The sequence below is a fragment of the Trichoderma aggressivum genome (genome assembly GCF_033847375.1).
Source record: "Trichoderma aggressivum f. europaeum strain CBS 100526 chromosome Unknown scaffold_007, whole genome shotgun sequence".
NCBI classification, from domain to species: domain Eukaryota; kingdom Fungi; phylum Ascomycota; class Sordariomycetes; order Hypocreales; family Hypocreaceae; genus Trichoderma; species Trichoderma aggressivum.
Genome location: NW_026946373.1, coordinates 545,934 through 568,342, shown reverse-complemented (window position 1 = coordinate 568,342; position 22,409 = coordinate 545,934). Strand labels below are relative to the sequence as shown.

Sequence of the window (22,409 nt, the reverse complement as noted above, 5' to 3'; positions counted from 1 at the left end):
TTTTCTATTTTCACTGCTCATTCTTGTCCATTCCTTATGCAAGATATGAGTGAAATGCAACACCCAACCTCGTGTTCCGATACTAAAGGAGGCGCCAACGAAAAGCAACCTGCAATAATTCAAGATGTTGAGACCAAATCCCCGCACGATGCAGAGGTGGCTGTGCACCAAGATGCTCAGGCTGGCGTTCGGGGGGTCGAGGCTATTGCCATAGTTTGGTCGAAAACTTCTCTTATCATCATCTACATATTGATATGGATCGTTTATTTTGTTGTATTGATGCAACAAGGCACCGAAGCAGCCCTCAATCCCTTCGTTACCTCAGCTTTTCAACAGCATTCTCTTACCCCTACAGTCGGTATCTTGGCCAGCGTTATCGGAGGGGTGTGCAACCTAACTGTGGCAAAGATACTCGACATCTTCGGGCGGCCGCAAGGCTATGCTATGTCCCTTGTCATTACGACCATCGGACTCATTATGATGGCAGCGACGACGAATGTGGAGATGTACGCTGCAGCTCAGGTATTCTGGACTGTTGGCAACAATGCGCTACTCTACACAGTGAACATCTTTGTTGCTGATACGACAAGGTTGCACAACCGTGGTCTTATGACAGCCTTGACCTCGTCACCAAATATTATCACTACCTGGCTAGGCGGTCCGATCTCAACGGCTTTCCTCGATGGTCCTGGTTGGCGCTGGTGCTTTGGCGCATTCTCTATTATTGTGCCAGTTTTGTGTCTTCCTTTATTTTGCATGTTGATGTTCAACTACTTCAAGGCAAAAAAACAGGGCATCATCACCAGTACAAGGACGGAAGCAAAGTCAACTCTGCAACAGTTCCTCTATTACTGCCGCGAGTTTGACGCTATTGGCCTCCTTTTATTAACAGCTGGCCTGGCCCTCTTCCTTTTACCGTTCAATTTATATGCGCTGCAGCCCTTGGGGTGGCGATCACCGCTTGTTATCTGTTTGCTGGTTTTTGGGTTTCTTCTCACCGTCGCATTCGCGTTTTGGGAGAGATTCTTCGCGCCTGTTACTTTTATCCCTTACTCGCTGCTCCTTGACCGGAACATGATTGGCGCGTGTATGCTCGGCATGGTTCTCTTTATCAGTTTCTTTTGCTGGAACAGTTTCTTCAGCTCTTTTCTTCAAGTTGTCAACGACCTGACTGTAACCGAAGCGAGCTATGTCGTCCAAATCTATGGCTTGGGCAGCAGCCTATTTGCAATTGCCGCAGGTGTGGCTATTCGATATACCGGTCGATTTAAAGCAATTACTCTATACGGCGCCATACCTGTATACACTCTCTTCATGGGCCTTATGATTTATTTCCGAAAGCCAGACATGCATGTTGGTTATATCATTATGTGCCAAATATTCATCTCCGTAGCGGCGGGAGTAATGATTATTACATCGCAGATGGCCGCGATGACTGCCGCATCACACCAATACATTGCAGTTGTCATGGCTATCTTGTCCATGTTCTCTTCTATTGGCGGCGCTATTGGTCTTACAATTGCAGGTGCCGTTTGGCAAGCTGTTTTCCCCATCAAACTGGCCGAATACCTCCCACCTGACGAGCAATCCAATCTCATAAGTATATATAGCATGCTGGAAGTACAGTTGAGCTATCCGGTCGGTACGCCGACCAGGATTGCTATCCAGCGCGCGTACGGGGACGCGCAATTAATGATGCTGGTGTCTGGCACGGCGGTCTGGGCTATTGGATTTGTTGGAGTTGCTTTTTGGAGGAATAATAACATTAAGAATATCCAGCAAGTGATAGGTCAAGTAATCTAGATATATGTAAACTTCACTCTCAATATGACATACGTTTATTGACGTTTCAAGACGTACGTCTGTAATCTCTTCCATCGCTTAACTCGAACTCGTGGCAGTAAATCCCTTACTGCCTTATAATCTAAACGGTAAAGATTTGATGTTATTCCCCCACTTTACTGAGACTTGACTCACGAGTTCATAATATGGCCATCTACATCACCTTACGAATCAGACACGCCATCTTTCTTCTCCAACATGACTTGCGTCTCCTCGACCTTCTCCAAATCCTCTACATTCCGAAGATGAGATCCTATAACCCCATCTTTATCAACCGAATGATAAAGCACTGCCAAGGTTGAACCCTTCCATAGGAGCGCGTCACTTGTTCGCTTCGTCCCAACAACGGTCACGAAGAGCGCAATTCCACCCATCAACTGGACGACGAAGGGCAAAATGAGCCATACCCAACGCACGCGGATATATACGACAGCTTGGCTCGTTGTACCCTGTGCAATTTGCATTGCGCTGCCTTGCCGTATCATGTCAGTGAGACTTTGCGAGATACTGTCGAATATGCCTGATACGACTTCCAGAGTTCCATTGCCAAAAAAGGTCGTGGCTCCTGGAGAAAAAGTACGATCAGCAGGGGTACCATCGCCAATAGTGCCGGAGAAGGCAGACGACTGGAAGAAGCTGGAGGCGTAGCGAAGATCAATCGCAGAAATATAGTTATTTGGCATATCTCCCTCGGTATGGTTCCACCACAAAGACGTCTCCTGATGAGGATGGTGCGTATCACCTAGCATATCGGAAGTAGTAAGCCCAGTGGTTACGCCGAGGGGGATCAGTTTGGTGGTGCCAATGGTGAAGTTATTTGAGATTGACGAGATATCTGAGTAGTTGTACAAGGAGACTCCGAGTGCGCACTCAATGATCACCGAACTGTTCTGCAAGAGGGTTTTGAGATCAGGTATCTCTATATCCACAGAATAATCATCTCCAGGTTCCCAGGTCCAGACAGCAGCATGAAAAGCTTGTGAACCATTAAGATCATCGATTATGGCCAATTCGCTAGAGTTAATATTCATATACGACTTGGATATTGCCCTTGCCGCTAATGTGAATTGGACATCGTTGGGTGTACTCATTGTACAAGGTAGACCCTGCTCTCCTGTAATTGAATGAGTTTGTGGACCTTCACTACATTTGAGAGTCTTCAAGGTCTCCTTGGTGGCATCCGTACAGGTACTACTAAAGCCCAGGGTTATATAGTAGCTGTCCCAGGTACAGTTGGAATTGCAATTAAACGCGAAGCTCCTGCTATTCGGCTGTAAGCCGCCGAGGACCGCGCTGTTTATATCATTATTGATGTCCACTATGGGAAATCGCATTAGATATAGCGTAGACTAATGTACACGTGGTACATTATCAGTTCGAAACTTACTTCCAAGTGATTCATATTTATAGCTTTTGTAGCTTTTGTAACCATGCGCATACCCGAAAGTTGCCGAGCCCTCCTGGTAGGTAGATATCGTTCCAGGTTCGAGTTGGACTACTTGTTGCACAAATGTATCTGTGAGGAGGGATAAAATAACAACCATCGCACTAATGCTAGCAAATCCCCATGAAACTTTATATAGCATTTGTAAGGAGCCAAGAGGCCCGCGGCTTGCTGTGTCAATAATAGCAAAATCCTTGAGGCGATGGGTCCTCTTGGTAAAATGTGTCCATTTCTCTTGACTGAGACAGACCGAAATGGCAGCGAGAAGTGTTACTCTTGCGGCTGTTATTGCAATGGCAACGGTGGCATTGATGCTGATAAAAAAGGACCACTCTGCCAATAGCCTGTTCTGAAATCGCACGAGGATGCAGACAAGCGCAGCTATGCAGCCGAAGCTGATGCTCATAGTAATAATTTCGATCCACCAGGTGGAAACTAGCCTGAGATGAATCGTCTCCTTCACATCGGTGGCGGATTCGGCACTGGACTCATCATTGCAGACTTCATTTGCTGCACTGGCTTCGTTACCGGGTCTCGTGCCTTGGGGAATTGGCGTTGCTTCGGCAACATCTGGCGTGTCCGACATCAAAGGCTGGCTTGTGCTTCTATCGTCCAAGTCGGCGGCTCTGGCTTGTGATCGCATTATATGCTCTTTTTGTTTCTCAGAACATGACTCAGTTTAGATTCGGAGATTAACTAAACACAGTTGATGAGAAAAGAATACATGAGACAAAGAGGGGTATCCCGCTTTATATAGCCTACCAAAGGACTGCAAACCGCCTTGTATCACCACAGGATTTTGTTGTGGCGTTGCAGCCTAGGCTACACAGATCCTTTTTGGGGAGGCTGTGAAGATGAGGCCGTGCTGGTCTCCCGAGCTTATCGAACATTGATCTCCATTACTAACCTGCATGCATCAAAGGTATGGCGAATAGGTGTAAAACACTTGCAGGGGCTACTAAAGCTTGAGGTGACCGTTTGGTATGACGTTGACGAACGATTGCCCACATTCAGAAAACCGCTATCTTCACTGCAGGTGACTAATAGCATAAAGGATTTGGGAAGTAAATGAAAGGTTAGGAGCAGTGAAGGTAGTATTATAATAAATAGTCTATGGCATGCGACTAGCTAACGCAAAGACAATGAAATGGAAATTCCCCGGTATTGCGTGGCGGTTGTGTATCCCAGATTTATCTAACATAAGACGGTTCCAAGAAAGAAGTAAGGATATAGGATTCTCTAGATTTGCTACTCTCGTATTACATAAATTACCTAGGTAGTCACTTATACATTTGATGGTCCATCGGAAGCAATTGAGATATAATCCAACCGTATATTTTCACATTGATGATGGATTCACGTGTTTCACAAAATAACTTCCAAAGCATCAATGAGGTTTCGGCAGATCTCCTGAAAGGCTTGAACATTCAACTAATACCGGTTCTTGGAAGTGTGCAGCCTCTGAGTTCAATCTCTGAAATACTAAACTAACTTTGATCCATCCTGAACCATAACTGCTGGCATTTACCAGAGCCTATAGTCGCCTTCTCAACTCTCCTCTCCTATTGTATATTCCATTTTCACTTCGGCTTACAGGTGATTCGTCAACCATGTCCAAATTTTGGCCTTTTAAGATTAATACACTGGTCATAGACATGTTATATTTGACAGATGATAACATATTTCTTGATACTGCTATTGCATAATTCTTTCTGTGGTTATAGATGTGGCTGTTTTTATAGTCTTGTGATTTTGTAAGTCTCTTGATCGTATCTGTTAGGCTCCTCTTCAACCCCATATCCATCTATGTTATGCACTGTATTACCATCTTCTGAGCCCACTCCGACAAAAATCTCGCTTCCCTCTTTGTCTCCATAACTACAAGAGGCTTTTTTCCCAGGGTGGTAACGGATCTCAGCGGTGTCTCCTGAATTAATTTGTGATGGCGGATCGATCAGATCGTTTGGAGCTGGGTACATGTAAAGTGTACCACCAGTGGCGTTGTGTAGGAATATCGCTGTGTACAATGAAGCAGTTCGTATCAGCTTTGAATAGTGATTTCAAACCACCAGATTACGCTGGTCAGCGGGTTAAGAATGGACGTACACATTTTGAATCGAAATATTTGGATGCTTCTTGTAGTGTTGTTTTACTACTGCGTAGATGCAAGTCTAGTGGTAAGCAGATACGAGAAAATACAGCGAGGCCAATACCATCTTTATACATCATTGAACTCAAGGTTCAACATATGTATGAATGCCGGGCTATGGTGTCTCACAGCGCATCTGGTCATCTCCACCTACCTATGCAAAGCTACCCCTCGTTTGTTACGTGGCAGAATGATGTGCAGACGTGATCATCTATGATCTTGATTGGACAATTACAAGTGCTGCATCTGTCAGATAGCAGCTGAACATCTAGATTAGGAGTCGCTCCCTTTTAAAAGACCAGCTTAGCACTTTTACGGATAGGCTCGATTCGTTGGCTTGAGACATTTTCCCATTACGAGCAAAATCGGGCACTGCGGAGAACTGTAACAGTCGACAACTCACAAAGCCATTAGCCAAAGGTCAGTTCTGGTAAATATTAGCAATAGAAAAGGAGTAGATTCGACAACGAACCCGAAAGATTTAGAGCCATGCCAACAACTGTGTAGTCATCACTTTCAAAACTCCTCAAGGGCTGTTGGCGAATTTTCTTCTTCGTTTTCCCGACTTTGCTTCGCGCGTTTGTAGTGTTATGATTGCGTCTCGGCCAGTTTCTTCAGGCTAGCTCTGCTGACAACGATGCTACTCACTCTGACAAGCGTCCCTTCAAGTGGGTGGACGGATTTACGGATTCCATCGCACTACATTGAGATTATGAGTACTTTCAGGCCAACCAACCACGTAGTTAATTAAAACGCGTCGCATTAACAATTTCGGTAACAGACGTCGGGAGAGACTGTACTGGTAGTGGGCTACAAGTGCATCCCCTATAAATGAGTAGATGTTGTATCTAATATTCCCTCCAACAAAGAATACGTTCATAGCGCAGGAATATTCTCACTCAGTATTTTGTCTTGATATATATTTCCCAAACTAAAATTACAATGAAGGTCTAAATTAACAAAAGCCTGCCCAGGCCTGACTCCGGGTATTCTACCAAAAATATGGAAAAGAAACAAAGAAAACGTCCTTCCTCATCATTCTCCAACAAAGACCCGACTCCGTTCCTTATATTACAGTTTAACGTCTTGAACCGGGAAGTTGAACATGCAGTTAGGCAACGGGTTCGAATCATCCATCTCCAAGAAGCCCTCAAAGTCGACAGTGTTGCCTTGAGGGCAACCTCTCGCGTTGTTGACGACGTCGTTCATGTTAATTCCGAGGTCATTCAGAGCAAATATATCGTTGGCTTTTTGCGCGCCATCGATGACGTTTCCGGAACCTACGACGGCGCCGATACGGAACAGACCGCAGCCTCCACTAAGTGGGATACCACCTTCTGCATTGCAAACAACGCCAGGCTGGCCAGGGGGATCTGCTAGCGGAGTGCTATCAATGAACAAGGCATATCCAAGGATGCTGATGATTTGAGAAGCTATCCATGTCTTCATCTGCTTCTCCATCTGAGGAACAAGATCAGATTGTGCAGGGACGTCGTCCAGAAACCCGCCGTGGTAGGTATTTATGAAGGCAACAGTGTTGACAATCTGGTCGTCGTCGACAGTGGTAGGGTCCTGGTTTGGTCCGAACACCTGCTCGACAAGATCCCTCATACGCTGTTGTGTGCCAGTGACAATGGCCTCCAATTGCGCTGTCAGGGTGTCCTTGGTTGCTGCGGCCTGCTTGTCAATGTCGGCATTTGACTCCAAGACGCTGATGATGTCTTTGCCATCATCTTTGATGTCCTTCTTCGTGGCTTTCCGTATGATCTTGAATTTCTTTATAAACGTGCTGGCGGCCTTAATCTCACCGCCAACGGGAAGAATATCGACGATCAAGTCGGCAATGAGTCCAAAGACAGCTGGCCCAATGGGTTGCTTTTGCGGCGCCAGCTTGTCGACCATGTTGCTGATGAAGTTTTCATTCTTCAGATTGTCGGCGGCCTCTCGGACCGCAAGGAAGTGCGCACGCAGGCCATCGTACTGGTTGATCCAGTTGGCTGCAAGGAAGCCAGCCTCGGGCGAGGTAAAGTCCAAGCATAATGTGCCTCCCAAGCCGTTGAAGATGCAGTTTCCACCATCTGGGTTTTGTAAGCCGTTAATTTTGCAATTGCTCGGGTCCTCAATATTTGAGCAGTCAAAGTTGGCGTTTACACTCTCTTGACCCGTGGGCGCTAACTGCGAGAGGATGAACTTTGGGAAGTTGTCTGAGGTTCCGAAAGTTCGGATCATGGCAAACACGAAATTGTCGATGCCAAACTGGTCCCAATTCGCCTTGTTGATATCTCCGGCCCCGCAGGCCGTCACTGGTGTTGGGCCAATGATACATAGTTCAGCGGCCACACCCGTGGCGGCGGCGAGAAAACATGAGGCTCTAAGCAGCATCGTTGCAGCAGAGTATAATAAAGTTAGGTGCTTTTATGCTTCCAAGTAAGTTAATCCCAAAAGATTGAGAAGATTGAGAGGATAAGGGTCTTGGAAGGAGGCGATTAAGTAGTAACTAATATGGGTATAAGGGAGTTGGTTGCCCAAGTTGGTTCCTGCAAAGTTGCTAACAGGTTCACTAAACAATGCTGACGAATGTAAAAGTATTTCAAGCCATATCGAATGGTTCAAGCTAATTTAGCCAATCTTAACTAAAAGTGTAAGCACAATCCTAGTGATACACGATAATGTCTTTTGGATGCAACTCCACCAACCTGAGATGTGGAATCATGCGCCACAACGCACAGCCTCCGGGAGTGTAACGCCCGCCCCGAGAATGTTCACGGATACGTAGTCACCGGTAATACTTAATTATAAGCTTGGATTATTTATAGTCTTGAGCAAAACAGCATGCTTTTGTGAAAGCCTGAAACCGTTGTAAAGAGTTTAATTGACTTGATGGCGGTCTTCCCACCAATAACGCCTGTTACACCCAGTTGACACTAAAAGGATACGTCAGCCGCTAAAAATAATAACTGCTTATGAAGTTGACGATATAAGCAGAGTAGTTAATGCTAGCTTCGTGGAAACTACCCTAATGGTACTCCGTACAGTATACTGATGTCGAATCATGAGAATAATTAAAGCACGCTTGGTCATGAATACGCGCTTACTATAGATGCTAAATATAATCCATACAACATGACCCATTAAAATGCAGCAAAACAGGCTCCGTGTTAAGCTTAGACTTGTGAGAGTTCACAAGTGTTTTGCATAGCCACTAAATGGATTTGGGAGTATTTGATCAAAGCATCTGGCAACTCTTCTGGTCTATTTCCAAGTGACACACAGCTCAACTTCATGTTCTTTTGTTCCATCTCTTAGCACCACAATCCAGAGAGTGCAAACCCTCTTCTCACTAACAATGCCTTCCAATCCATTAAATCCATCCACGGCGTACGAGCCGTACAGTCGGCCGCTCAGCTCAGACCACGACGCTGTTCATGCTGAAAAGCTCAATCAACAGCGCATTTCCACGCGTAACGCCAAGCAGAAGGAGGGCCGCAGCAAGCGGATTTTGGGATCTGTTCGAGTTGTTCTGCGCCTTTTAGCCTTGGCTTTCGCTGTTTCAGTCATTGGCGTGCAAGCTCATGTTGCTCGGGTTTGGGACCAGTCGAAGAATGAGACGGTTCAAAATTCCCAGACAGGATTTCGCATGCGCGCTTGGGCTGCTCAGATGGACCTGTGGCCGACTTGGGTAAACATTGGCGCGGGTGTAATCGCAAGTGTCATTCACATCTCGTCCTTATTAACGCTCTGTGGTGGCGTGAGTTGGATTCTGTGCTCTCTGTCTTGTTCGGTTCTAATGTTTTAATTGCAGCTTCGTACCTTACGGCAGAACAAACTCTACCCCTGGGCTGTTGCACTGACGTCCATATTCTCAATCGTGGCATGGATCGCCGCCGTTGTCTATTACAAGGTTGACAATGCCAGAGGGAAGAAGCACTGGGACATCTGGTCATGGTCATGCAGCCACGAGACTTGGAACGCCTCCAAAGTGAGCTTCGAGCCGCTGTGTGTCGAATTGGTATGTTAAGAAACACGTTGCTCCCCTGACTCGCAGTTCATTCCGTTAATCACCCTCCCAGAACTATAGCTTCGCTGCTCTCATTATTGCAGCAGCCATCGAGATTATGTGTCTTGCCATCTTCTTTGTCATCCGAGGCCGGGAGAAGAAGCAGCGACGGTATAGGCAGATTGCTACAGTCACAGGCTCGGCTTAGATAGAAGACACATCAGTCTGACTAGTGTCATGAAGAGGTAACATGTGTCGAAGAAGAAAGGAACTGGCGTTATGGAATAGGAGGTGATGATTGTATTAATTCTTGGCGCAATTATATATACCTGATGGGCAATAGATGGGGTACAACGTCTCAGCTTGTTCATTATAGATATCCATCTTACAATTATTAAGTTACAGCCCGAGGGCATCACTACAGTATTTGCTAATCATACCTAAAATTGTATCTATCATATAACGAAGAATTAATGCCTTTGTGAGATACCTTAAAAGTCTTCGCCAACTGAGAAAAATGCTGATCAAGGAGCGAGGTTTGTACCAAATGGGAAGCATACCCATTGACCCGTTTGTTGAAGACAATGCTTACGGGTACTTTGTGGTCCACCTAATATGCCATCACTCTGAAACGGAAAACAGAAACCCGGCAGAAATTTTCCAATTTCTTCAATGAGAAGCGTAGACATGGTTGAATGGCCATCAGTAACTGCAAATTGATTTCTTTCATTTAAACACCACTGCAGCTTAGCAGATGATCATCATACTCATCACTCCTCTTAAGTTATCATTACGAGCCGTCATTCATCACCGGCTCACGCCACCGATCTGGATCTTACAGTTCAGTTCCAATGCGCTTCCGTAGCTCAGTTGGTTAGAGCTTCGTACTAATACTGGATTCGCTCTAGACTTGGTAATGCGAAGGTCGCAGGTTCAAGCCCTGCCGGGAGCAAAAGCTCTTGATGCGCAATTTTTTTTTCATTTTTGTCCTATTCTCAGCTATCAATGATAATTGTGCGCTCTCTTTTTCTCACTTTTTTTTTTTTTCAATTTTCCTTTGCATTCCCTTTGCCTCCACTCTCTCTGCACTTAGATACGGACGAATATTTTCATTACTTTCATTCGAGTCCCGCTATTTTACCTTGTCTCTCTGACAATGATGCTGACAGTGAGTAGCCTCATCGGACTCTTTGGCAGCCAATGTTCAACAACCGCCCTAAAAGTGGACTTCGGGATTTTTTGTTCGACAATGCATAAACAAGCCTTGAAATAGGGAGATAATCTTCTCCAGTCTTTATTTCCGCGCAGCAGTGGCGGCAAAGCCAGAACAGAGGATTCTAGTGCGAACGCTTGTAGTTAATTTGTCTTTTATTGTCAGCAAAACCTCCCCGTTTGGGATTACGACAGCCGTATTGCCAAAAAGGACGTTTCGGTCCATAGAGGATTTATCTTCAACTGTTCTACAAATTGTCATCCATTCGCGCCTAAGTGAGTAAAGCTCAGTCAGCTTTATGGGAATGTTGTCATGATGAAGAGCACCTTCGAAATATTTAAACCCTCGTTGGTTCGCAACCGACAACTAAGGAGTAGGTCAACAGGTCAAAGACAACAACTCAAGACATTGCCCAGTCTATCAGGAGCACAAACTCATACAACAGCAACAGTATCAACAATATTGTATTGACCACTTCTCGTCCACACACATTCTACTTCTCTTTTATAAACACAATGACCACCGTAGCAACGAGCCGTTACGCAAAAGCCCATGCCAATCAGCATGGTTCCGGCGACGAACGACCCACTGCCCTGCAGATTGTCAAGGACGAGCAGAGAGGGGGAAATATGACTGACAAGGTGGTTTTCATCACGGGATGCTCTTCAGGATTGGGAGTCGAGACGGCGAGAGCAATGAAGGCCACTGGAGCAACTGTTTTCGTCACCGCTCGCAACTTGGAAAAGGCAAACGCAGCGCTTGGAGATATTCTCAATGGCGATCGGATTCACCTTCTCAAGCTAGATCTTGAATCTTTTGACAACATTCGATCTTATGTCAACGAATTCAAGTCGATGAACAGCTCTCTCAATATCATTATTGAAAATGCCGGTATTCGACACGTGCCGTTCGGCCGGACGCGTGATGGCTTCGAAAAGCACTGGGGAACAAACCACCTGTCTCACTTCCTCCTCTTGGAGCTTCTCAGACCTATGCTTCTAGCATCATCGACACCAGAGTTTTGCTCTCGTGCCATTATTGTTTCATCCACGGCCCACAGAAACGCTCCCATGGACTTCTCGGATCTGAATTGGGAAAAGCGAAAATACGAGCCCTCAGTTGCTTACGGCCAAAGCAAACTGGCCAATGTTTACACTGCCAGCGAAATCGAGAGGCGATATGGCGCGCAAGGACTTCATGCGTGGAGTGTTCACCCCGGTGGTATTCGAACGGGGTTGCAGGCACCAAGTACGTTTGACATCAAGGACTGGCTTGTTGTCATCAAATCCGGTCCCAAGGCAACGCTCAACACCATGATGAATGCTGAACAGGGCGCTTCAACGTCTGTATGGGCGGCCTTGAGCAGAGATCTGGAAGGTCAAGGAGGGAAATATTGTGAGAGGAACCGATTCAGTGAGCCGCTGAAGAAGGGGTGGAAGATGATTGATCCAGGACATGCCGAGTGGTGCTACGACGAAAAGGCTGCGGCAAGGCTTTACGACTTGTCCATGAAAGAAATCAATTTGTAACAGCGTGCATTTTGCTGTGTCATGTTGATTTGGGGTTGCCATAGATCCGTTTCCTAAAACTTTACCTAAAACGACTACCCTTGTTTGTTTCCACTCGTTTTAATTTGTTTTATAATTGAGACGCGCAATACTATATGAATCCAAATTGTTCATCCATTAAAACCATAGCTCTGAGTTATCGTGGGGCTCACAAGAAAGTAGCCCGTTTCAATCCATGATTCTTAGCATAAGCACCGTTCTACAAGGCTTCTAGATTCAAAATAACATTCCACTATTTGCATTCAGGATACATAAGAACCATTGATAGTCAACTCTTCACAGCCTTACTTTGCGGCTATGTAAACCCAGATAATGGCCACTCAAAGCTATCTGTCTCTCTCTTTTAACACTGCCTTGCCCATTGTATCTGTTATATAATGTTGAATATGTATCTAGCTTCCACGGGCAATCTTCTGAAGCTGCGCTAAATCTCCATTGAAAACATCAGAATCACCGCCCCAGGGAGCCGCGTCATTGTTTTGCCAAATAGTATAATAGCTCCAGCCATTCGGCAGCGTGCCTACGGAGCTGGCATATCGCGCAACCACAAGAGGAGATTTGCTGCCGAAGGAGCCATTGTTTCCTGTACACAGTTGCCACCAGCTTGTAGAAGTGTAGATGAGAGGATACTGGGAAGTAGCGGCGTGATAAGTGTTGATAAAGTCATTAATCCAGCTGACCATGGCACTGGCGCTCAACCCGTAGCAGCTGTCCCCGCTGGGAGCATACTCGAGATCCAGCATTCCAGGCAGAGTGATGCCATCAGATGACCAACCTCCTCCATGTGCGATGAAATAATTGGCTTGGGCAGCGCCGGAGGAAGACGCAGGTTGCGCAAAGTGGTAGCCACCACGGATGAAGCCGGCACTGGTGGCCTTGGTATAATGATCACTAAAACTGGGATCGGTATAAGTGGTCCCCTCAGTAGCCTTAAGAGGAGAAGTATTAGCTTTCTAGAGCTTCAACGGAGACAAAGTTTCAGTACCAACCTTGATAATGACAAAGCGTGCACCATCCGAATAGGCCTTGGCAAAGTCGACATTGGGTTGATAATGAGAAATGTCGAATCCTTTTACGGATGCACTGGCAACAGAGGCAAGAGCCGCTGCCCCGATGGCAATGGACGCAAGGGACTTCATCGTAATAGCGTTTAGGACTTTCTTTTTCAATGCAAAACTGTTATATAGAAGCTAGAAAGAACTGCTGTACAGGAGACGGGTGGACCTCAGGATACATGAATGGGTTTATATACTCAGAAGCTTCCGAGCCGGAGACGCGAATGTTACCCCTCCTGCGACGATCTCGACATACAACAAGCCAAAGGATCTTATCACTACATATTAAATGTCCCTATAAATAGGCGGAACTGGATGTCATAGTCTATTGCGCAAGGTAATGTATGCATGGATGGAGAATCAGGATGTGTTCCCGACGTCCCTAACCAGCTCATTCGACGCATGAGACGGTTCCTTTGATGCCCGTGGTATTTCCTGGAGCTCTCGGTATCGGCCCCCCGCCATGGAGTGCGGCACAACCACTCATGATCGGCAGGTAGCTGAGAGCTGAACATGATCCCTGGCTACGAATGGGTCCTTGCATCAAGGCCCTTGGTCGAGTTCGGTAGGTGATATGCTGGAGAAAACCGGTTGAAAAGGCGCCAACTTGACGGCCGCATTAGCATCGATCACACAAGGCATCTAGAAATCAGAGACATTGACTAATAGTTTGAAGCATTGAAACACCGCATCGCCTAATCTGAAACATTGACAATTCAGAACCATGGTCCTGACAAAGAATGCCATCGAATTACTACAAGAATTACTTTACATCTCGTTACGCAGATAGTATATACAGTATCTGAGCCATATTACTCCAAACCGTGCTTGTTCGGAAGTTTCAGCCGATCGGGTCATCATCTCCCCATCCTTATTCTATGCACCCATGTTGCTGCGCACTGCATTCTCGACATGGCATAGCGCGCATTATCCACAGTAGAGGAAACAGCATCAAATGCCTTGGCCAATTGGATGCAAAGGGGCGAGTTGAGGTGCATCAAATTGGGGGCCAAAATGGGCTTCACGTTCCTGAAATTGGATGGCCGTTCGTCCAATGGCCATTTATGACGATGGCCAAGAATAAAAAGACATCGGCCATGTTCAACAAAGGGAAATGAAAAGTGCATGCCGCGTATCCGCTTTTGTGAACTGGCAAAAGGCGACGACACCATTAGAAAGTTAGAAAGTGGACGTCGGTGTACAGATTTGGACATTTGATTTCATCCATACTGACATCAACCAACCCAATTAGAGATCGCCTAAAAGACTTCCAATTCTCGAAACTACGTGAACACATCACCACATTTACATTTTCCCCTATAGTCTAAATGTTCAGTGATGGGAGTTACGGTAGAGATATAAGAAATTGAGTCAAATCACGTCGCGGACATGTATTGTGAAGTGGGTTGTATTAAGTCGTAATCAAATCCTCCTTCTCATTGAATAATTAAAGCATACATGTCAAAAGAATCAATGCATGAAGCAATATGTATCCAAGCCTAGCCTCATCCTTGTCCGTATCAAATTATCAGTCGCGAGATTTAGAGCATACCCAGATTATACCCGCGGAAACGAAAGAGATAACCACTGTTGCCATAAGCATAGGTCGATGTGGATGTATATGGGACATTTTTCCCGAATTCTCGTCCTCATTCTGTGTAGCACGGACTTGATGCTGCTGGTCATTCATTCCTGAATGTAAGCCGCGAGGCATAAAAATGTGCAAGGGGTGGTGGACAGGACGGCGAAGGACGGCGTTGTCGTCGATGGAATCGCGACGCAATGTGCGGCCACTGCTCTGCCTATCTAGTGCCAGGTTACCATCAGGCACCCTACGAATCGGAAAGAATACAATGGATCTCATTTTGTCAACGTCCAATTTCCAAATATCGTAACAAAGTGAGTCGTTTGTAAAGAGAAGCGAATGAAGGGTTCGTAGATGGGAGATTACGATTGTAGGAACTGTAAGCAAATAGCTATGGGGTTTTATATGATATTCTATTATACTCTTCTTTCCAAAGTGTAAGATTGTTGAGGCTGTTTTAAAGTTTACTGTGGTAGATGGTACCTATTGTGTTATATTTATCGAAAAATCTTTGTATTTGATACTTGCACGTGGCGCCGTATAATCTAAGGCTTTTACATAGAAATCCGAGTCTTATCATCCGATGAACACAGTTGGGCTGATAAGATGAGCCGTGGTTAACTTGATCAAAAAACGGCGTGCAAGAATTAGGTTTAATATACATACTAGGTAGTTGATTGTATTCCCTCATATTCATCTGTAAGAGTACCAAGTACTGATAAGGACTCCACGACAGACCCTAATGGAGACTTTGAGAGAAGGGCGGATATTATACTTCAGACAGAAGATAGTCGAAAATTTTTTAATGACGAAAGCAGAGACACATTGATTAATATAGTGTATTATCATAGTTAATCTATTACATTAAATTTTGTGGTACGTATTCCCCCTCGCCTGTTTCAATGTCGTTCCAATCATGACCAGTTGTCCCATTCGGAGCGAATCGACCATTCATATAGCAATTCCAAGCAAATTCATTTCATTTATGGCAGGTTGGCCGGGGCGTAGCTCTGGTTGGGCGAAACAACCTTGCCGGCCTGAACTTGGACATCGGTGTAAGCAGGCCAGGTGATGAGCTTCTTGGAGAAGTCGGTGACAGCAAAGGTGGTAAAGCCGTTGTTAGGGCCAAACTGTCCGCTCCAGCTGGATGTGATGGTGTAAGGGCCGCAAGTAACAGGGCCGCCGCTGGCCTGAGAAGCGTTGGCAGTGGCCTTGACAGTGTATGTGCATGAGGTGGCGGTGGCGAGATGGGTGTCAACGCCAAAGGTCCAGGTGCAGGAGGTGTTGCCGGCGTTGCACACTCGCTTCAAGTTGGTGAATGTCCACTCGGGAACGGCGGCCATCATGGACTTGTCCGCGGGCGTGGGAGCCGCAAAGGCGGTAGAAGCGGCAAAGAGGGTAGCGACCAGAGTCTTGGTGATCTGCATGGTGACGGATTGTACGTGTCTGTATGAGGACTGGTTTCAAGTCAAGTCTTGATAGCTGCTGGAAGCAAAGGATGAGATGGACGAGGTGGATGAGATGGAAGATGGACCAGAAAGATGGACAATGGGTATGGTCTCTCTCTTATATACTTATTTCAGCCATCCATCGTCCCATTCTTTAGAATTAGGTAGGGAACCAGCCCGAGTGGAGAAGACATTCTCGTGTTGGTACAGTCTGAATACCTTCTGGAACCTGAAAACCTGGCTTTTGCCCTGTTCCAGGGATGTCGGGAGAGTTCTGCATCGGATGCGATCACCCGAACAGCTTACTAGAAGCGGTCACGGCTTGTAACGACGACTTGGTACCCTTGCATCATCTCGTATCGTCGTGAATGGAGGCCTGCCGGTAAGGCTGTCTGCCAATGTTGCGGTGGCAATGCAGCACAGTTGGCCATCGTCATTGAGCATGGCATGCAGGGGGTCATCCCACATCTCCGGCGGCGATGGGCCGATCCCAGGTCTCAGTACTCCGTACATGACACAACATAACGTAGACAAGAGACATATTACACAACTCAGTGATGTAATATCTCTCCAATGTCTTACACTACAAATCAGGCATTTGCATTGCCTATGCCGAACTGCAACGTTGCCAGATCTTCAACCGTGGTCTACACAGCCCAAGCCCTTTGGCCATCCCATGATGTGCGTTAAGCTTGTGGGGTTGGATCCCGGCCGGGATGCATCTGCCGCCGCTCGTATTCCAGGAATAGGGTCAAACAAGCAGAAAACGGTTGCCGCATTTGGCAGCGCCACCCCTTACTTCCGCAGAAGATCAATGCTATTACGAAATGCCACTCCATATTCAGTTGAGGCTTGGATCTTGGCGATTCATGTTGCTCAACAACTCCCTTGAGTAGTAAGTAGTAGTAGCAATTCTAGCGGTCGCGAACCAACGATGGACCAGACATGTCAGTGCTGTTGGCGGTTGTCGTTAAGCAACCTTATGGACATACCTACCCCTGTCGGAAGAAATGGAAAGTCGGGCCACCAAGGTTATAAGTATGCTTTCTTACAGCCCGATCGGCACGAGACGCGTCAACCGAGAAGCCAAGCTGCCGACTCACGCGTCTTTTCTCGCAGCATACATTCCTCGGACAATGAGCAGCTCAAAGGCGAGCAGAACAGACTCCCAGCTATCTGATAATCTACAGTAAAATGCCGGTGGGCGCAGTGCGGCAAACGTATTCGTCATGTCGGTAATACGGATTACCGACCGTATTCTGTGCTCAGACACTTGTGCCAGGAATTCAATACGGCTATTCTCGTTTTGTAAAGTGCTTAACAGAGAAGCCCGTGTTAGCTGGGATTGATACGTAGGCTCGGCCGACGCCAAAACGGCCCCGGTCACCTTAATGCCGGCCTCCCCCGCATGATCGTGTTGCCCTAAAGAGGACGAAACCCGAGGTCAGCTGGCATGATGAATAACAGGAGTACAGACAGGATACGAGTGTATATTACGGAGAGAACGGAGCACAGAGAGCTTGTGTACTCGCAGATTTTAATCCGGCAAGGACGGTGAACATTAGCCACAAGCGTGACAATCACAACAGCCTAAAGTCAACTGAATAATCTTTGTACAGTACGGAGTCTAATAAGAGTTCAAATTCCAAGACTAGCGAAGCCGATTATTGTTGCATGTCTCACCAACCACCCACTGAATTCTCCTCGAGCCGTCATGAAGGCTGGAAATCAAAGGAAGATGTTACCCTACAAGGAACTACAGCGGCCAAGATTCACATGACAATTTATTGCCAAAATTCTTATCCTACTGGGGTTTTCAACCCTTCCGGTCCACAGCCAAGCCTCATTGCCACTGACTCTTCACAATCAATCTCCTTCGCCATTCTTCATCATGAGAATATCCTCGGCGACGGTCAAGCCGATCAGAGCGCCTCAAATGGGCGGATGGTTTAGTGGTATAATTTTCCCTTAGCATGGCCAGTCCAATTAATTCGGCGGTTCAGCTTCACATTGGGAAAGGTCCGGGGTTCGATTCCCCGTTCGTCCAGAGCGCAAAGGAACGGCTTATTTCTTTTTCTTTTTTGCTTGCTCTCTTTGCAAAGTTCGTATTCATCGGTGGCTGAGTGGTGTATCAAGCAAAAGACAGAGCAAATATGCACGGAGACAAATGAAGGACATGTACCAGCACAGAAAAGGGCGCGATGTAACCCCCTTTTTACAATTCGTATTCACTCACCGTTCACCGCTTGGAGGTGCTTCCGTTGAACGATGTTATCCCTTCTTCTACTCGTATACTGTGGCCCGTTTCTCCCTTTGCATTACTCGCACAGGTGACCCCCTTTATCGTAACTGTTTCACAGCGCATGTCTCCTTCGCGTTAGTGTTAAAAGACTGTTATTACCCAAAGGCATAGTCTGCGAAATTGGCTTCCATTTCTTTATCTTATATACGAGGGCAATGGCTAATCTCACAACTCAGCCATTGGAAATCCGACTCAAGTGCACAGGACATTCATGCATATATACATCATTCGTCATTGCCTATGTAGTAAACGCTAACTATGTGCATGGTAAAAATCCAACCTCTCGGAAAAGAACTAATGGCAATGTAGGTAGTTACAAAGAGCCATTGCCATAGCCTCGTACGAGTTCCCATTTTGTCATCATTCATTCAGTCTGTCTTTCCTCCAAGTTGATAGCCCAGTTTCTAGCCACTGTCTGCATCAAATGCGCGACTGAGTTCTCGGTTCCGGCGTTGCACGTTGCCATTTCATTTCATACACCGAGAGTTTTCTTCCAGTCGTCATCCGTTCGTTGAGAAATTTAGTGGATGGGGTTGTTGCCGGGGAGAGCGGCAAGAGGACCGTTGAGGCCAATGTTCTCAGTAGGAGCGGGAGTCTGGAGCTTCTGGGGGGCAGAAGTGCCAGGAGTTCCGTTGGGTCCGACGTTCAAGCTGCAGCCACGGTCAAGGACACCGTTGGGGCCAGTGCAGGTGGCGATGGCGTTGTTGAGAGCGTTCTGGTCCTTCCAGCCCTGGAAGTAATCGGCGTGCAGGCTGTAGCCGGTGGCATCACCAGTGGCGTAGACGAATCGGTTGAAGTCCTTGATTGAGCCAGTGTCGTAGAAGAACTCGTAGAAGACAGAGAGGATGGCCTTGGGGTGCGACTGCGGGCACACACCAGTGTTGTAGTCACCAATAGCAGGGAAGGCAACCTATATAGCTTGTTAGCAGAAGCATCGCGCAGTCATCTATGATGAGGAGACATACGTGGTCCTTGTGGTTGGCACTGTCCAAGTTGACTCCGTCCCAGCAGGACTGGAAGAAGGTCTCAGAGCGGATGCGCTGGCACTGGCGGGTAGGGAAGCCGTTGGTGTCGGGCACAGGCTGAGTGTCAAGGCAGACGTGCTGGATGGCACGGTCCTCGAAGCTGGAGGAGTTGAAGGTGCTGATCTGATGTTAGAACAGGAAGCCTGGCGAATCGAGTCTTTGGTTTACATACCGTCGGTTCAAGTCACCAACAAGCATCTTGAGGCCAGCGGGAGGAGCAATGGGGAGAGGAGCTCCGTTGCAGTTCTGTCGGCCAGCAACATAGTCGCAAGCACGAGCGATGTAGTAGGCAGCCTTCCGCTCGTGTTAGCTCAAGAAGATGAAATTGAATATTGCTCAACTACTTACAGTGCCCTGGAAAGTGACAAGCTCAAACTGGCCATCGTGTCGCTGGTGGTAAAGCTGGGGCTGCCAGTAGTTGCTGTTGTCGAGGATCTTGTCACAGGTGGTGGCTGTGGCAGCTCGTGCCTGAGCAGGGGTGGTGCTGAGGGAGAAAGCAGTGCCACCGACGACGGCGTGGACGTGAGAAGACAGAACACCAGGAGACACAATAGGGTCACCTCGGAACTGAGTCAAAGGAGAGCAGTTGACAGTGAAGACCTGAGCCTGGGCGCCCATGGCAGCAGCCAGGGCAACGAGAGCGGAGTGCTTAAGAGTCATGGTGATGGTTGGAAGATTGCTCGTGAGTGACTTGAAGAGGAGTTCTGTCGAGGGCTGGAAGACGACTTGATGACCTGGTGAACAACAACTTCAAGGCTGGGGGTTTGGGATGGTTTATATATCAGTCGATACTATTCTTTAAGCCCTCCCCCACCCTGGCCCCCTTGTTCCCTATACTATCTCCGATCCATTCAATTGTCATGCTCACACACTCGACATCCTTGCTTCCCACGCTGACATGTTTCAAAACAAGTTCATTGGACATCCAAAGAGGGAAAGTCTACTCGCCGCTGGCGACCAATCTTCCCTGTCGTCTAATCGGTCAAGCTATCCCCGTTCCTGGACAGCTTCATCGGGGACAGCCAAGCTGTTCAACATTTGCTACGCAGATCCGGAATCGGTCCGAGCCTAGAGAGTCTAAAATGCAACCCTGGAGTTGAAATGAAGGAGGATGCTTGGCTTCTTCACCCACCGCACCATCATCTGATGAGTGGCCCGCCGAACAATGGGCCGAAATGCTGGTGTGGGCAGGAGAGGCATTGGCTGCTCTCTGCAGTGCCCACTAGATAAAGATGGAAACAAAAGCGAGAAGGCCGAGAAACAAAACCGACAGCGGGGTCAAGGCGCGAGGTTACTGCAGGCCAAGATGGCCGCGATGCAACCGATCTCCAGCATTGCCGCGTGGGTTGGCGTAGACTTGATTCGTGATATGGCCGTTCGTCTGCCTCGCTAGGGGGCTTTTTGTGGAGGCGGCTCGCTCGTTGATCGCGGAGGAACCAGGGGGTTAAAGTGCCAAAGAGGGTGGCGTCTCTGTAAAGTCTGGGGTATGCATTGGGAAGCGCACAAAGGACGGAGTGTGCGGAGGTGGCTTGCCTTTCTTGACAGCTTTATCCCGGGAGGCGTATCTCCATCGTCAACCAACCATCCCCCCCACGGGCAATGGCTTACCACTGCGTCCCAGAATGACAGTTGCAGGGACTGATTGGAAACAAGTCGGTTTTAGATTGGGTCAGAGTAGGATGGCTTATCAGTTGAACATGTTGTCAACGCAAGGGTGATGAAACCGCATACGGATGCTGTGTGAATAGAGTCGTATAGGATACCCCGTACTTGGCTAGGGTATACGCTTCTTTCATCCAATTAGATCGATGGTCTGCCAGCAGGCATTGAAGCTTCTCTTGATCCATGTCAGGAACTGTCAGTAGTACACTTTAGCTTTAGTTTATTCGATACTAGGTGCGAGGTAGTCGGGGGCACTTGGCCATTCTCGATTCCGTTCCCGTAGATGCCTTCTCCTCGCCTGACAGAGCGGAAAGAACATTCGATTTTATCAGCTTGTTCCATGTATATACGCATCAAAGCAGGCTTGGACACGAGTGACATTTACACACTCTACCTGCTGCCATGGCACATGGCTCACTGCCCTTTCATCTCAGTTGCCAAGCACATTGCCGGGGATGATCGGCATTCCCGTATCCATTTGCCTCTTTGGCAGATATGATCGCCCTACTGGCCTGGGTTGCAGTGTTCGCGGATTATCGCCGACTATTCCTTTACACCCCACACCCGGCATGGCATGCGGAACGGGGATGATCGGTCGCCTATCTTTGGAATGGGCTCTGCTGCTTCGGGCTCGCGCGTAGCTTCACGTATGTACGCTTTGATGCCAACTCTCAACGGTTATTTGGAGAAATCGTCTAGGAAACCTGATTAATGACTGTCCCTCTGTGGGTTTCTGCCCCAGAGACAGCAATCCTGCCTTGATGCGCTGCTAGGGGTTGGAGTCGGACCTATTAGCTAGTGCGACATCTCGGTATATTAACTTGATGGGGCGGCAAGGGGGTATTGTGACCGGGCATTTTGAATTTTGCCATTTTCCCCGCGAATCAGATTCGATACCAAGCTTATTTTGCTTGCCGCCTGCAGGACTATTGGTCGACTTTATGCGGGATGACCAGAGCAGAGCAGAATGGGATTCGGCATTTGAAGGCTGATGGCCGCTGACCAAATGGCCCTTTGACTTGGCCTGCGGCGCGGCCAGAGCTCACGTCTTTGTGGCTTGATGCGGAGTCCATTAAGCTTATGGTAGTATTTTCTGGAGTGCAGAGACCAGGGGTCCGA

At 47.4% G+C, this 22,409-nt stretch overlaps 8 protein-coding genes across 8 annotated transcripts; 3 read left to right on the top strand and 5 right to left on the bottom strand.

The window, feature by feature from the left end:
- Window positions 1–45: 45 nt before the first annotated feature.
- On the top strand, window positions 46–1,803 carry Triagg1_2734 (uncharacterized protein; the record flags this gene model as incomplete). The annotated part of the gene is made up of 1 exon (XM_062896948.1): window positions 46–1,803. One exon carries the CDS (start codon window positions 46–48, stop codon window positions 1,801–1,803), a length of 1,758 nt encoding a protein of 585 aa, XP_062758351.1.
- Window positions 1,804–2,006: 203 nt separating this feature from the next.
- Triagg1_2733 (uncharacterized protein) lies at window positions 2,007–3,929 on the bottom strand (the record flags this gene model as incomplete). Its single annotated transcript, XM_062896947.1, has 2 exons — window positions 2,007–3,160; window positions 3,230–3,929. The coding sequence occupies 2 exons, from the start codon at window positions 3,927–3,929 to the stop codon at window positions 2,007–2,009; spliced, it is 1,854 nt and encodes a 617-aa protein (XP_062758350.1).
- Window positions 3,930–6,506: 2,577 nt separating this feature from the next.
- Triagg1_2732 (uncharacterized protein) lies at window positions 6,507–7,817 on the bottom strand (the record flags this gene model as incomplete). The annotated part of the gene is made up of 1 exon (XM_062896946.1): window positions 6,507–7,817. The coding sequence occupies one exon, from the start codon at window positions 7,815–7,817 to the stop codon at window positions 6,507–6,509; it is 1,311 nt and encodes a 436-aa protein (XP_062758349.1).
- A 964-nt stretch (window positions 7,818–8,781) lies between these two features.
- Triagg1_2731 (uncharacterized protein) lies at window positions 8,782–9,640 on the top strand (the record flags this gene model as incomplete). The annotated part of the gene is made up of 3 exons (XM_062896945.1): window positions 8,782–9,183; window positions 9,238–9,444; window positions 9,506–9,640. The coding sequence occupies 3 exons, from the start codon at window positions 8,782–8,784 to the stop codon at window positions 9,638–9,640; spliced, it is 744 nt and encodes a 247-aa protein (XP_062758348.1).
- Window positions 9,641–11,160: 1,520 nt separating this feature from the next.
- Triagg1_2730 (uncharacterized protein) lies at window positions 11,161–12,174 on the top strand (the record flags this gene model as incomplete). The annotated part of the gene is made up of 1 exon (XM_062896944.1): window positions 11,161–12,174. The coding sequence occupies one exon, from the start codon at window positions 11,161–11,163 to the stop codon at window positions 12,172–12,174; it is 1,014 nt and encodes a 337-aa protein (XP_062758347.1).
- Window positions 12,175–12,605: 431 nt separating this feature from the next.
- On the bottom strand, window positions 12,606–13,352 carry Triagg1_2729 (CAZyme family GH25; the record flags this gene model as incomplete). The annotated part of the gene is made up of 2 exons (XM_062896943.1): window positions 12,606–13,142; window positions 13,203–13,352. The coding sequence occupies 2 exons, from the start codon at window positions 13,350–13,352 to the stop codon at window positions 12,606–12,608; spliced, it is 687 nt and encodes a 228-aa protein (XP_062758346.1).
- A 2,484-nt stretch (window positions 13,353–15,836) lies between these two features.
- Triagg1_2728 (uncharacterized protein) lies at window positions 15,837–16,280 on the bottom strand (the record flags this gene model as incomplete). The annotated part of the gene is made up of 1 exon (XM_062896941.1): window positions 15,837–16,280. The coding sequence occupies one exon, from the start codon at window positions 16,278–16,280 to the stop codon at window positions 15,837–15,839; it is 444 nt and encodes a 147-aa protein (XP_062758345.1).
- A 2,843-nt stretch (window positions 16,281–19,123) lies between these two features.
- Window positions 19,124–20,288, bottom strand: Triagg1_2727 (uncharacterized protein; the record flags this gene model as incomplete). The annotated part of the gene is made up of 4 exons (XM_062896940.1): window positions 19,124–19,513; window positions 19,569–19,746; window positions 19,801–19,922; window positions 19,977–20,288. The coding sequence occupies 4 exons, from the start codon at window positions 20,286–20,288 to the stop codon at window positions 19,124–19,126; spliced, it is 1,002 nt and encodes a 333-aa protein (XP_062758344.1).
- Between the last annotated feature and the right edge of the window lie 2,121 nt (window positions 20,289–22,409).